The sequence below is a fragment of the Delphinapterus leucas genome, chromosome 7, assembly GCF_059928025.1.
Source record: "Delphinapterus leucas isolate spDelLeu-1000000601 "Yukka" chromosome 7, BTC_Dleu_Yukka2, whole genome shotgun sequence".
NCBI classification, from domain to species: Eukaryota; Metazoa; Chordata; class Mammalia; order Artiodactyla; family Monodontidae; genus Delphinapterus; species Delphinapterus leucas.
This window is the reverse complement of record NC_143135.1, coordinates 29,785,523-29,800,273: the sequence shown is the minus strand read 5'-3', so window position 1 is coordinate 29,800,273 and position 14,751 is coordinate 29,785,523. Positions and strand designations below refer to the sequence as shown.

General features: G+C 33.7%; 1 protein-coding gene across 1 annotated transcript in view; it reads right to left on the bottom strand.

Moving 5' to 3' along the window:
* Positions 1 to 14,751, bottom strand: part of KIF18A (kinesin family member 18A) — an 85,385-nt gene that overhangs the window by 49,170 nt on the left and 21,464 nt on the right. The window contains exons 9-11 of the mRNA XM_022583732.2: positions 14,523 to 14,629; positions 9,130 to 9,292; positions 2,423 to 2,587 (exon numbers count right to left, since the gene is read on the bottom strand). Coding sequence (XP_022439440.1) covers positions 2,423 to 2,587; positions 9,130 to 9,292; positions 14,523 to 14,629 — 435 coding nt within the window. The remainder of the gene's footprint in view (positions 1 to 2,422; positions 2,588 to 9,129; positions 9,293 to 14,522; positions 14,630 to 14,751) is intronic.

Here is a 14,751-nt window from a genome sequence, read left to right as displayed (position 1 = left end):
ACATATCCAGACTGTGGCTTGGGGACCCTGACAGGTACTTTGATGGAGGCTGTTGCATTCTACGATGGGCCTCTACAGCTTTAGATTCTCAGATCAAGCATGGAATTTCAGACGTTACCGTTTGAAAGCCTAGTTAATCCCTATTATAGTTTACTGATTAATCATTGTTTTTTTTGCTTATTCCTTTGAAGTCATGTAAATATGTCCATTACGTAATCTTAAGAGGAATATGGCATTTTAAAATAAGTGCGCTTTAGTTTTCTTCTAGAGCAGATATCCTTAATGTTGTATTAATGGAAAAAATGACCAAAAAAAAAAGAAAAAGTAAAATTGTATGAATGTGACCCCCCCACCCCGAATCGTCCATCTAGGAGAAGATCTATATATAGCTCTTTAATCAGATTCTCAAAGGCATCTATGACCCAAAAAGGTCAGAAACACTGTTCTGGAGGAAAAATAGCAAATGTATTTTATAATACAGCTAATGCTGCTGTGTTCCTTTTGTACACACCTTTCTTTGGTTATTGATGTCTATGATGTTGTGGCTTAGAATATTAAACTATTATTTATCAACCACTCATTATGTATTAAGTGGTGCTAGGCCTTTGCATACAGCATTTTATTTAAGTTCATAATGCCTTAAATATATTTTAAAGATGAGAAGTTAAGACAGTGAAGTTAAACAACTTGCTCCAAGTTATATGGTTAGTGTTAGAGTTAGTATTCAACACAACTATCAAATAATGGAATTACCAACCACTTCAACTCCAGTGTCTATCCTCTATCCAATATTTACATTCTTGCTATAAGGAATATTAATATTCTAAAGTGCTTTGTCAATTAAGTTAAGTTATAAAATCTCATTAAAGTATGCTTTGTACTACATTTAATTCCCAATCTACTGAACTAACTGGCTGGCATTCTTTCATCAAGATATTGTGAAGACTTCTAGGACTGCTGAGTGTCAATTAAACTGTTGGTTGGCCCTCAATGAATTTCCACACTAAAGAACTATTCAGTCTCTGTTTATCCTTGGCCCTCTTCTTAGGAAACAAGGTATCTGTTGCTCACTGCTCCAATTTTACTACCTTGAACTGTCATCATTCACTACTCCTGCTAGTCTCCTCTCCCTTCAGTCTGAGCTTCAGTGTTAAAAGGATGGACATTTATATCGATTTTCCTAGTCATGATGCATTGGTTAATATCTTTAAATTATAACAAAAAATTGATATCTTTGAATATTAACAGTCACTAGCTGCATTCATTTGTACTGAATATTTTATACTCCATTTCACCGGTATTTATTTTCAGTTTAATGCTTTTATAGAAATTTTAAGATTTCAGAGCTGATACATAATATAGACTTTCAGAAGAGCATCATCAAATTAAAGGCTTTAGATACTCTTCTTTTAAAAAAAAGAGTATAAAAAAGTTGTTCTTTTAAAGTATTAGGTATTTAGAGATCAAAATTAGTTACTTTGTAGCAGTTTGTTTGCTAGCTGCTTATTCCATATTAATTTTCCCCTTCTTTCTTATTAAGAGAACTCTAATTTTGTTCAGGATGATAATATGTCCAGCAAAACACTCACCCTTCCAGATTCCCCTGTATCTAGGGATAGCCATGTGACAGTTCTAGTCAATTCAGATATGTCTGTTAGGGATTTCTGGAAAAGTTTTTGCTTTCCCAATACAGATATCTCTCTCCCCTTTCTTTCATTCCTCTTCTGGCCTAAGTGTGGACTCACGACTAAAGATGGAATAGTGTTATCACAACTATGAAAAGAAAAGTATAATGATGACACTGAAGACATTTGGGAGGTACTTTATTAGGAATGAACTGCATACTTCTGTAGCTTACTATTGTTAAGGGAGAAAACTATCTGTAACATTGTAGCTGAACACAATTCTGATCTGATTCAGCCATTAACCATCATTACCCATCGCTACTCTTTATAAATATAAACTTTTGCCATTCTAGGTGGAATATCTTCAGTTTAGTACATAAACATAAATGCATACAGCTTTCAAACTGGCTTTCTTTAGCTATAATACAAATAATGCTGACCACATTTAAAACTATTTTTGCACAAAATATCAAGTATTAAAACAAACTTAAATTACCTACATGATGAAACCTCAAGTACAGTCTGAAATAGAATTACTTCATTCTAACTTAAGAGCTCCTCATAAAAGGATGCAATCACTTAAGAATAACATTTAAAAGTAACTACTCTTCTGAAAGTACAAGAAAGGCAAATCTAATAGGTAATCAGGGAGGCAGAAGGTATATTCAGTTAAAAACAGTAAAATGAGTCAAATCTCCGGGAGATGGACCAAAAGTTGTCTTATGAAAGATATTTACTCAATAACAAAGACAATGGGTTCTTAGAAAATAAATCTGAATATACAAACACATATGTACCTTTGGAATATGACCATTTTGACCTAAGAGTCCCATTTCAGTTTCCACACGATGGAGCCAATTAGTATTCTCATCAAATTGCTTCAGTTCCTCTTCCTTCTTCTTCTCCAGGTAGCAGCGGCGAGTTTTCAACATTGCGAGTCTATGATCTCTTTTGCAAGTGGCCTGAAAAATAATGCATTTAATAGTCAACCTTTTATGATACGTGATGTATGTGATATTAGTACAGTAGTATATTTCCTTTTAAGTGTGCTATTGTTGTCTATTAAATTAGGCTATACTTTTGTACTTAAAACTATTTCCCCTTTGAAATCTCACAATACTACTGCTTGCAGGAAAACAGGAAATTGAGTTGTGAGTCATTTTTATAAAATTACATGTTGAGAGTTTATGACTTTAAGAAATACAATGGCCAAATTGAAGACTATCACTTTTTTTTTTTTTTTGCCAAAATACATTCCTTTAAATGTTGCATTTGAAAAGTTCATGTGAGGCCTGATAAATCTCATGATTTCCTTACTCAAAACAAAATAGATACATGTCCTGCTCTTGTCTTTCCTTCAGTTTGAAAGATGTGAAGAAGTAAAGTATTCTATTGTTGTGGTTTTGTCTACAAGGCCTTTAGATTGGCTGTTGCCAATGAAAGAAAAGAGAGCTTATATCCAGGTGTCATAAACATCTGATCTCGCCTGATGGTTGGTTCAGGACACATACTGGATAGTCCAAATATTTTCAGTGTTTTACCTACACATGAATTGAGATCAAAACTGGCCTTCTGGTTTTTTACCCCAAGGGTCTTGCACACTATCATGGGCACTGTGGGCCAGAACAGCTTGACCTCTTTGGACTATTTTCCAAAAGACACTAAACTCAATAATCATCAGATTTGATAGCTGGACCTGAGACAACAGATCCCCAAAGATTAGAACAAGCACTTGTAGCTGGTTTTGGAAGTAGGGATGAACACATCCTATGAAAAAAAATGAAAAATGGAAAAAAAAATGAAAAAAGGAGCAGGAACTACATTTGAACTTGATTAAAAACCTACTCTCTTTAGGAGATTAAGTTCTACTTCCTTATTATCTTTAATAAAAGAAAAGGTAAGTTGACATTTTGAGGAAAAGCCAGCCATTAAAGAAATTTGCAAAAATAGGTAATAATGTCACTCTTCTCACTACCTCTTTTTGTTTTAGAAAATAATTAGTTATTTTTCATTAAAGTGTTACGTTGTCATGCAATGGGTAATTGATTGTTCTTAAGTTAGCTAATACATAATGTATTTTTGTAAATTTCAGTTTAAATTTCTAATAGAACATTGGTAGATGAAATCCACATAAACAAAAGCTCTTTGGGGTCCTAAATATTTTATTTTAAAGCAGAAAGGGGTCCTGAAGCCTGAAAAGTTTAGAGCCACTGGTATCCAACAGAAGGTAGGATATGTGGCTTCCTGATTTTCTTCTGCTATTCAGCAGGTGTGAAAACTTAGGCAAGTCAATCTCAGTGGCTCTTCAGTCACCTTATTTGAAAAATGAACATAAAAGTATTGTACCTGCCTGAAGGAAGGCATTATATCAAACTACCTTTATTTTCCTTTAATGTTTAAAAATGTTGTAGGTACTCTTAGAAACCAGGGCAGGACATGATCTGCGGGTCTGATGGCAGTCAATATTTAATACCAAAAGATCCTGACTAAAAATCCCAGAGGGTATGTTTTTTGAGTTTGTACTTCTAATATTCATCAAATGTAGACTCTATGATGGTTCTCCATGGGGACATTTTCCATCAGGGTAATTCTTACTGAATTACCGTTCTGAAATAAATACCAAGTAAGTGTTTGCAAATAAATTCTAAAATATGTATGTTAAACCCTGACATTAAAGTTAATTGTTTCCCATTAAAGTTTCAAAAAGCTTTACATATTTTATTAACAAAATCTCCAGAATAACACAAAAGGTCTCGAGTGAGAATAAGCATGAAATTCTAAAATTTAGGTATTATTATTGCTTTGTGCAAAAGAACTGACTGCTAACACGGTAAACTGATTATTTCACTGAAAATAATTTGTGTATTATCTTTATATGACTATAAAATTACCCCGGAACTTCACTTTAATACTACTCTCAGAGTCCATACTCAAGAACCATTTATAGCTTAATCAGTGAGATTCTTTCAGCAATTATGAGAGTAAACCTCTTCAGAGAGGGTCCAAGACAAATATAAAATTCCTTGACCTAGCAAGCAGTTTAGTAAAACTATAGTTTGACACTTCTGTGAGAACAAACTCAGCCTCTAGATGTCTTTCTATGTTTTTCAATAGTTTACAACCAATAAACTTAAGAGGTTTTATTCTCATTGCTTAGGTAAGTCTCATTAGCTATTAGACTTAGCTATTCTTAGTCTCATAAGAATAGCTATAAGAATTGGAACATAGATTGAAATGACCAAAAGTGAGATATCAGAAAAGGCAAGTGGGTTGAAAAAAGCAGAATAAAGATAAAAACAGAAAAAAATTACAGAAACCAGCCAAAGCCATTTCCTTACTCTATGTCTTAATGTTTCCAAGCATGCACATTCACAATTCAATGGGGTAAGTAAAACAGGCTAAAATAACCATGATTTAAATTAGCTTGGGATTAAATAGACCAAACTTACTAATTGTACTAATATTCTAATGTTCAAAAAATGGCAATCTGATTCTAAGCTCTGATAATACACTACTCATTTGCTTCAAAGACTGCCTTTTGACTACACAAATAGACCGTATAATTCTTGGCAACCAAAGCGTCCACAATTTGGCCTTTTATTCTATCCGGAATTGACTAATTCCCAATATGGCAAAATATATCTTATATCATGTGCCATTTTCAATCTATTTATAGTGGTTAACTCTGGCAACTTCAGATTCAGAGAGAAAGAGTGCTGTAATCAATCAATGATATCTGCTATGGGTAAAGCAGTGGGAATTGGCAGGAAGTGTTGAGAGTATAGTTATGTACTTCCACATACACTGACCTACAAATATGCTGTGTTCTGGTCAAACTGGTGTCCTCATTTGAATACACTATTCCTTTTATTCTTTTCCCACTAATATTCTCATGCAACGCCCAGTATAAATCTCATCTCTCCACTAGGAAGCCTTTCTCCACCACAACTGGAAGCCACTCTTTTCTCCTTTGAATGGCTATAGCACTTAAAGTACTTATAGTATAGCAGAATGATTAAAAGTGCAGACTGAGGCCAGACACCCAGAGTTTAATATTGGTTCAACCACGTTAATTAGGTGTATAACTCTAGACAGCTTACTTTAATTCTCAGTATCTCTGTTGCTCACAAATGGTGATAATACAGGATCTACCTCATAGGTTTGTTATAAATATTAAATGAATTAACCCACGCAAAGGACTTTGAAAAGTGTCTGGCACGTAGTTAATGCTCAATAATATTAGCTGTTTTTATTATTGCACTACTCCTTACATCACAATCATATAGTGCTGTGTCATTTTTATATCAGTTTATTGCTCCAACTAGCTTATAAATTACTGAAGTACATATATTGTCTTATACTTTTTTTAAACCTCTATTGTGTCTAGCACAATGCTCTGCATATAAACAAAAGTGTTCAAAACAAGCTGTTGTTAAAAGTTGAGATATTAAGTCACTAGCAGTTTTCCATGACTGAATTTCTTGCCTTTTTTCAAGAGATAAATCAGATAATTGCACTTTCAGATAATTGATATTTATTTAATGGATACCTACACAAAATTGAGAATTATTATCCCCACTGAAAATAACTCTATAATAAGTACAATTAATTGAGATAATACATACAACTTTTAGAATAGGTAAATATAGCAGTATTTCAGAACTCCATTTAACAAACATATGAAAGGATTTCACAACAACAAACTGATATATTAATTCTGTGAGATATTCTGTTATTTGGAAGTCATGAAGGTCATCAAAAATACTGGCAACAATTTTGCAGTTCAAGAAAGTTAAAGTACAACTACAGCAACAAATTTCAAATAAAGATATAAATTCTATTTTTCTTCTGCCTTAAAAGGATGTGAGGAATATTTTAAATGCATTTGATAAACAAAATCAAAAAGAAATTTTCAGTATTCAATACATTATAAACTATAGGCCCTATGCTGTACAGAAGTAGATCTCTAGGGTTTATTTGTCTTGTATAACTAAAACTTTGTACTCTTTGACTAATACTTCCTGGTTTCGCCTTCCCCACAGCCTCTGGCAACCACCATCTGATTCTACTTCTGAGTTTGACGATTTTAGGTTTTTCATATAAATGGTATCATGTAAAATTTGTCCCTCTGTGTCTGGCTTATTTCACTTAGCATGTCCTCCAGGTTCATCTATGTTGTTGCAATTGGTAGAATTTTCTTCTTTTTTAAAAGGTGAATGATAGTCTATTGTTGTATACTTAAAAATGGCTAAGAGGGTAGGTCTTATGTTAAGTGTTGTTATTAATATAATACTACTACTAATAAAGAGGGTGGGAGGAAACTTTAGGAGGTAAGGTACAGGCTTATAGCATAGATTATGGTGATGGTTTCACTAGTATATATTTATCACCAAACCCGTCAAGTTGTCTATATTAAATATTTATGGGTTTCCTCATACATCAATCATATATATCAATAAAGTGGTTTAAAACAAAGATAGCTTCAATAAGGCATAATAAATGCATATTCAGTAAATAAATTACTAATTTTGATAATATAGCTTAATAGCTACTTATAAATTCATAGTCATGATATATTTATTAATACTTTATGATTAATTTCTTAGCATATCACATCTTTCCCATTTCATAGGCTGACAAAAACCTAAAATGTTAGTTTCTTAAAGCACTATACTACTAAGTATAAAATAGTACTTAAAAATGCAATTAACCTTATCATCAATGAACACCAAACTGGGGGAAATCCAGTATTTTCAAAATGTTTATTTTTCTGATCTTTGGTGCTCTGGAGTTGCACACCTCCAAGTATACATTCTTTTATCCTGCTTAGAACTCATGTTTCTTGAATTTACATCTTATTCACATCTTAATAGTCCTAGAAAATTCTAAGCCTTAGACTTTGCACATTATCCTTTGTTCTTTTGCACTAATGTATCTCCTTCAGAACATCTATTAGATGAATGCATGACTTTCTAGTCTATCTTTCAAATAGCAACATCTTGTTCACATCTGCTATCTTTTTATCCTGTATTTGGTGTGATTTCCTCAGATCTCCCAGTTCTTTAATTCTCTCTTTAGCTATATCTAACATGCATAAAAGGACAGGGATAAGAGCTCAGGATCTGGAATCAGCTGGCTTGAGTTCAAATCATAGCTCTTACTCTATGAGCTGGGTAACCTTTGGCAGAATGACTTCTCTGTGCCTTGGTTTCCTCATCTTAATTACAAGGACAATAATATCACATAGCCCACAGGATTTTCTGAGAATTGTACGTGAAGTATTTAAAACATTGTCTAGTATTGTACCTATAAACTGAAATTTTAAGTTTCAGTAAATAAATCTTTACTTTCTGGAAGTGTCATTTGTTTTCTTCTCATATATGTATGTTCTTGTTTTCTTTGATTCCTTTATTGTTAAGTCCTTCTTTGATGACTTTATTCATTTTTATAAGTTTTATCAGATTGCTATAGTATCTGACGTTTGGGGGATTCTGTCATATTTGCTAACTCTGCTGACTTGCTTGTGGAGGATTGTTTCATGGGTTTTGTAAGTTTGGACAGTGAGCTCTCATTAGTGGTTTGAATTGAGGATGTTTCACTAGGCTGATTCTGCATTGCCTCTGCTCAGTTTCCTATAGATTATCACTGCTCTGATGCCATTTTCTGTGCTAATGTCTCACTTTAGGGATTTGCTAAATAAAACACATGGATTATAAAAGTATAATCTATAATGAAAATCTATAGTGAAAAGTATATCTATAATGACAGTCTTCAAATGAGACTTTTTTTTCTTACCCTAGGCTTGGTTCCTTGTTTTCCTGTGCTAGTTGGTAAAATGTTTTCTCCTGCTGTATTTCCAATACGAAGAGTGAAGGTCTCTGAGATTCCTGGCTTTATGTGGGGACTGTCATTTCTAACTCCCTGTCTCCCTCGGGCCCCCTACCTAAGTAGTGTGTACATCAAAGCAGGGTAGTGAAAGTGGTCTGTGTGTGTGAAGGGCAAGGGCAGTGCACTACTACATTAAATAATAAAACTGATTAAAAGTTGATCTGGTTTTTTTTTTTTAGCACTGATGCAGTGGAAACTGTAACAATGTCAGTGACAAAATATTCTTCCCTGGGGAGGAAAAAAACCTCCCAATGGTCTAAGTTGTAAACTACTGCCTGCCTCTGGGGTGGACTGTTCTCACTGCCCCACGTTGGTACCCAACTCTCCCTGAGTGTGTTACCTACCTGTTAAGCATTCCATCATCCTCACAGAAGCAACAGTCATAACTGAGATTTTAGGGGTTTTGTTTCCTTTTTGTTTCTCACACCTAGGAACTTAATTTTTTTTCTTGTAGACTTAACTATACATTTAAAACAATGTCTTCTACATTTCCTCTAGCATTTCTAGGGATTTGTAGAGAATGGGTGATTAAGCAACATCACCTATCAAATTTCTAGAATTATAAGTCCCCATGTTTTTACATTCTCTACAATTTAAGGATAAAGTTGTTAAATACCTTTTCTACTTTGTCTTCAGAACACATCATTTCTATTTGCTTATGGCACTGTTGTTGATAGAATGATTTAAGTTCATTTTCTTTAAGTAACATTTCTAACTTCAGATATTCTTGCCTGATTTCTTCTCGATTCTGGAACAAGCAGTTCAGAATTTCTTGAAATCTACCAAAAATAAAACACATAGAATCTCAGTATTTTGTGATAGATAATGCAAAGTTTACTTAAAGAAATGCATGGGAAACCATAAACAAGATGAAAAGACAATCCTCAGAATGGGAGAAAATATTTGCAAATGAAGCAACTGACTAAGGATTAGTCTCCAAAATATACAAGCAGCTCATGCAGCTTAGTATCAAAAAAAGAAACAACCTAATCCAAAAATGGGCAGAAGACCCTAAATAGACATTTCTCCAAAGAGGATATACAGATTGCCAACAAACACATGAAAGGATGCTCAACATCACGAATCATTAGAGAAATGCAAATCAAAACTACAATGAGGTATCACCTCACACCGGTCAGAATGGCCATCATCAAAAAGTCTGCAAACAATAAAGGCTGGAGAGGGTGTGGAGAAAAGGCAACCCTCTTGCACTGTTGGTGGGAATGTAAATTGATACAGCCACTATGGAGGACAGTATGGAGGTTCCTAAAAAAACTAAAAATAGAACTACCATAGGACCCAGCAATCCCACTACTGGGCATAAACCCTGAGAAAACCATAATTCAAAAAGAGTTATGTACCACAGTGTTCATTGCAGCACTATTTACAATAGCCAGGACGTGGAAGCAACCTATGTGTCCATCGACAGATGAATGGGTAAAGAAGATGTGGCACATATATACAATGGAATATTACTCAGCCATAAATAGAAACGAAACTGAGTTATTTGTAGTGAGGTGGATGGACCTAGAGTCTGTCATACAGAGTGCAGTAAGTCAGAAAGAGAAAAACAAATACCGTATGCTAACACATATATATGGAATCTAAAAAAAAAAAAAACACAAAAAACGGTCATGAAGAACTTAGGGGCAAGATGGGAATAAAGACACAGACCTACTAGACAATGGACTTGAGGATATGGGGAGGGGGAAAGGTAAGCTGGGACAAAGTGAGAGAGTGGCATGGACATATATACACTACCAAACGTAAAATAGACAGCTAGTGGGAAGCAGCCACATAGTACAGGGAGATCAGCTCGATGCTTTGTGATGACCTAGAGGAGTGGGACAGGGAGGGTGGGAGGGAGGCACAAGAGGGAGGGGATATGGGGATATATGTATACATATATTCACTTTGTTATACAGCAGAAACTAACACAACATTGTAAAGCAATTATACTCCAATAAAGATGTTAAAAAAAATGAAATGCATGAACAAGAGAATATACACCATTCATAGAATTAGATTCAATGATAAACAGTAAATAGGTTTGAGTGACTGTTTTCCTATTAAACAACAAAAATGTTTGGAATGGGTTCTGAACTTTATTTTTACAGCACTGGGTTTCTCTCTCTCTCCTCCAAAGATCATGTTATTAAAAGATATAGGTATTTTAAGGCCTATGGTATTAGTCATACACTGTATTTGGTCTGCATAATCCAGTAGCTTACCAAAAATAAAATATTTTGTATGTAAGTAAAGGATGATAAAGTGGACCTGTACTCTCCCAATTCATAAGGCCTCAGAAGCAACACAGTATTATGTGTTCTTCTGGTGTTGGCTCGCTGTGAAGAAATAAGCAGTGGGTGGCATAATCATATGGTGCCTCTATGGCGCCCTAGGGAAAGTGAGATAGCCAGTTTTTAGCTTTAGAACTTGTTACAGTGAAAACACACCATATGGTTAGGTACCCCCTACAGCTTGGCTAAGAGTCAGCTGACAATGCCAGGACCGAAAACATCCAAGTTTACAATGTGGTAAATCTAGGAAAAGCCCCTCCACTGTGCTTCCTCCAAAGGGCAATATAGATATAGGGAATCAAAGTTGGGGAGTGTGACTCACATCTCCTGCAAATGCATAAAGACCTCAAGCTGAATCACTTCTATGAAAGCCCTAAAAGGAGTCTGCAATCCTGCATTCTCCAGGGTCAGCAGAATATTGGTCACAGATCAGGTCTGAGCTACAGTAACAGTATAAACAATCGCACATAGGCAAACAATTTTTCTCTCAAAGAAAAATTAACTTGAAGCTTTTAAAATAAAATGGTAACAAAGTATATGCATTTAAAAATAAAGTTTCTTTGGCCAGAATTTTAGATATATTTGTAAGGATCTGTGGTAAAAACACTGACAATTTACGTCAGTAGTTCTTAATGAAACTATTGAGAATGAATATTAAACCACAATACATCGACTTTACTGCAGTTTTGTCAAACTGATAAATATTTCATAGGAAGTATGTATGGACATTGCAATTTCATTGTATTATATTACAACAAGGCTAAGGCCAGTAAATGATTTGATAAGTTATCTTTAGGTTACACCCAAAGATAATTTCTTAGTTTTCCTGGAACACTTCACCCAAGGACATAGTTAAATATTTGTCAATTTCAAAATTTTATGGTCCAGATTTATTTTAGTTGGTGGTGTATAGTTTAGGATGGAAGGAAGGGAATTAGTATCAAAGGTTTCTAGAGAGCTCTTTTTAAAAACAAAACTGTCATTTTTAAAACAGAGAGCCCTAAGGGATTGACTAATAATAACTATTTTCTAGTCATTTAAAACATTCAAATAGCTAGAAAAGAAAAATCTTTGCTAATAACTTTAGGTGACATATGATAAACTCTAGACAATTTTCTTGGTATAGTCACAAGTGAAGTTTTATAATTACTCTGTATAAAGAACAACTGTACTTTCTTTTTATGATTTTTTGAATATTATCTTTCCAAATAGCTTTAATAGAGAGCAAATACTGTATATTCTTCCCTTTATCTGTTTAAACTTCATAAAAATGTTATTTTTTAAAGAAACTGAAAATTCATGCCATTAAAAAAATTCTATGTGAAGTATGATCAAAGGTATTCCATATATTTATTTAAGGAGACAGATACTTTTGTGAGAAAATGACAAAGGCTATGGGGTATATAATTTTATTATTACCTGCTTTATAAATACAAGTAAATTATTTAACCTGTTGAGTGAATTAAAACTCAAAGTTTTTATTGTTGGTTAAGTCAGGTTGAAATGCAAAAAATATCCAAATAAGTGTTTATTTCATAGCTCAGGCCATCTCCTTCTTGAATCATTTTACCAGAAAGAAAGAGTCAATGACTCAAAGCCACATCAACTCCAGAAAAGTCTACCAATTTGTAAGGTTTTAATTGGTAACTAGATCTGGTTAAGCACTGCTGAGCAATTTTATGCAAGCAACGACTCCAAATTTGAGCGGTTGGTCACTGCTTTAATTTTCAAGAAACATGCATCACCGACAAGATATCTGGTTGCATGAGGACCAATCCCACATTTGACTAACAAAATATAATAACACAACTAATAACATAGCAGAGTTAAAAGCTTTCATTGTTAAGATTAAAGGAATATGAGGAATCATTTTGCTTGTTATTTTTTAAAAGACACTGTAAAATTGGTAGAATATAACAAAAAGCATCGTAAGACTATTAAATATAACTTTACTTTGTCAATGGGTTGTTAGGGGGATTAATAGAAAATAATTTAAACACTTTAGGAAATCTCTGGTATAAACAGAGGTATTGTACTATAACAATACATAGGTCAACTTTATGCTGTATGAAAAATGGACTCATTATCACTGATAGAGAGAAATAACTGTTTAATTACTTCTTATGGTATTTGTAAAATAGCATAGCATGGGAGCAAAGGATTAATACTTGAAAGAGATGATATATATTTCTTGCCCTTATCTGTAAGTTAGAAAACAATACCCCACTTCAAATTTCAGAGTTGTTGTAGTGATCAGATGAAATTAATGTGAGCCTAAAAATCATCAAAATCTACAAAGCCAGCTACAAACATAAAGTGTTATTTTATTAGAAGAAGTTATCTTAGCATCTGGGGTCAACTGAGGCAGAAAAAATGATTTTTTTTAAATCAAGGATATTTTATATAAACGTCAATACACAAATCCAATTTTTAAAAAGTGTTGTACTTGAAACTAGGTTGAAAATCACTGCCAACTAGTCTTCCTTATGTACCCTAAAACATCTTCTACAAACTCAAGAATCCCAAAACAGTATGAATAGTCAATGGCTTAAGATGTGGTTAGTTTCTCATACTAATGATAATAGAAAATTAGCTTTGGAGAATAATTACTCAATTTTAATCAAAGGTGAACAGATTCCTTTCCTACAGGGCCTCTAAGCTTTTAATATGCTGATGTATTTTGGAAACCTCTTAGATTCCTTAAGTAAGGAATAATTTTCAAACTTGTTTGATCCAAGAATTCCTTACTGCCTGCTTAGAACTACTCAAGATTTACAGCTTTTGAACTATTGTCCCAACAGGACAACTTGGAAATTGTCTTAATTGCTTAGGAAAAAAGTACTTGCAAGTACTGTATTACAGCTTTCTTTTTTTAAAATTTACCTGCTAAAAGCTTAGAGGGTACAGATCATATTTCTGTGTCAATTTATATCACTGAGAGATGTCCCTTCAAATAATTAACTGCTTAAACTCAATTAAGTGGGTTATTAGAGTTATATAAAGTCAGGAAAGGGTAGGTACGATTTACATGAACCATGTAAATAATGATAATGCCAGATGCTTGAATGTTTGTGTCCCCCCAAATTTAAATGTTGAAACCTAACACCCAAGCTGATGGTATTGGGAAGCGGAGCCTTTGGGAGGTGATCAGGTCATGAGGGCAGAGACCCTATGGATGGGATTAGTGCCGTTATAAAAGAGCCTCCAGAGAGATCTCCCTCTCTTTTGGCAATGTGAGGATTCAAGGAGAAGTCTACAATGTGGAAGAAGGTCCTCAAACAACCATGCTGGCACCCTGATCTAGGACTTCCAGCTTCCAGAACTATAAGAAATAATTTTTTGTTTGTTTGTTTATACGCTACCCAGTCTGTGGTACTTCGTTATAGAAGCCAGAAGGGAGTAAGACACCACAGAAGAAAAATATGGAAACTACTAAAAACCAATTTCATAAGTGGCATAATTGGCTTTACTTTCTCCATCTTATACCTAAGACCTGGTTCTCATTATCTGTATAATCACACTTAAAATTACCTGACCTCCAACGTGTGCAATATAAGACCAATTCAGTGACTTCCTGAATTCAGTTGAGAATATATAAAGACATACAACAAATGATGATGATAACAAAATATCTGACTGAATTTTAAACTTTAAATAGCTGACTAAATTTCACAAAATCCTCAAACTGAGATCTTAATGTCAATTTTACCTTTCAATTTCTTTTTCCTGAGGGTTTGAAATCATTACTTTGTTATTTTCATCAGTAAAGGCTTTCTGTTCTTCATAGGCCTTTAGTTTTTCTTTTAACATTAAAATCTAATAGAGAGAAACAGTAGTTAAAATACAAAACAAATTATTTGTCTCCATTATACATGGCCACAGAAAAATTTCAGCTGTGAAAAATAACTGAAAAAGCAAGATTTCAATTATAAAAGAAA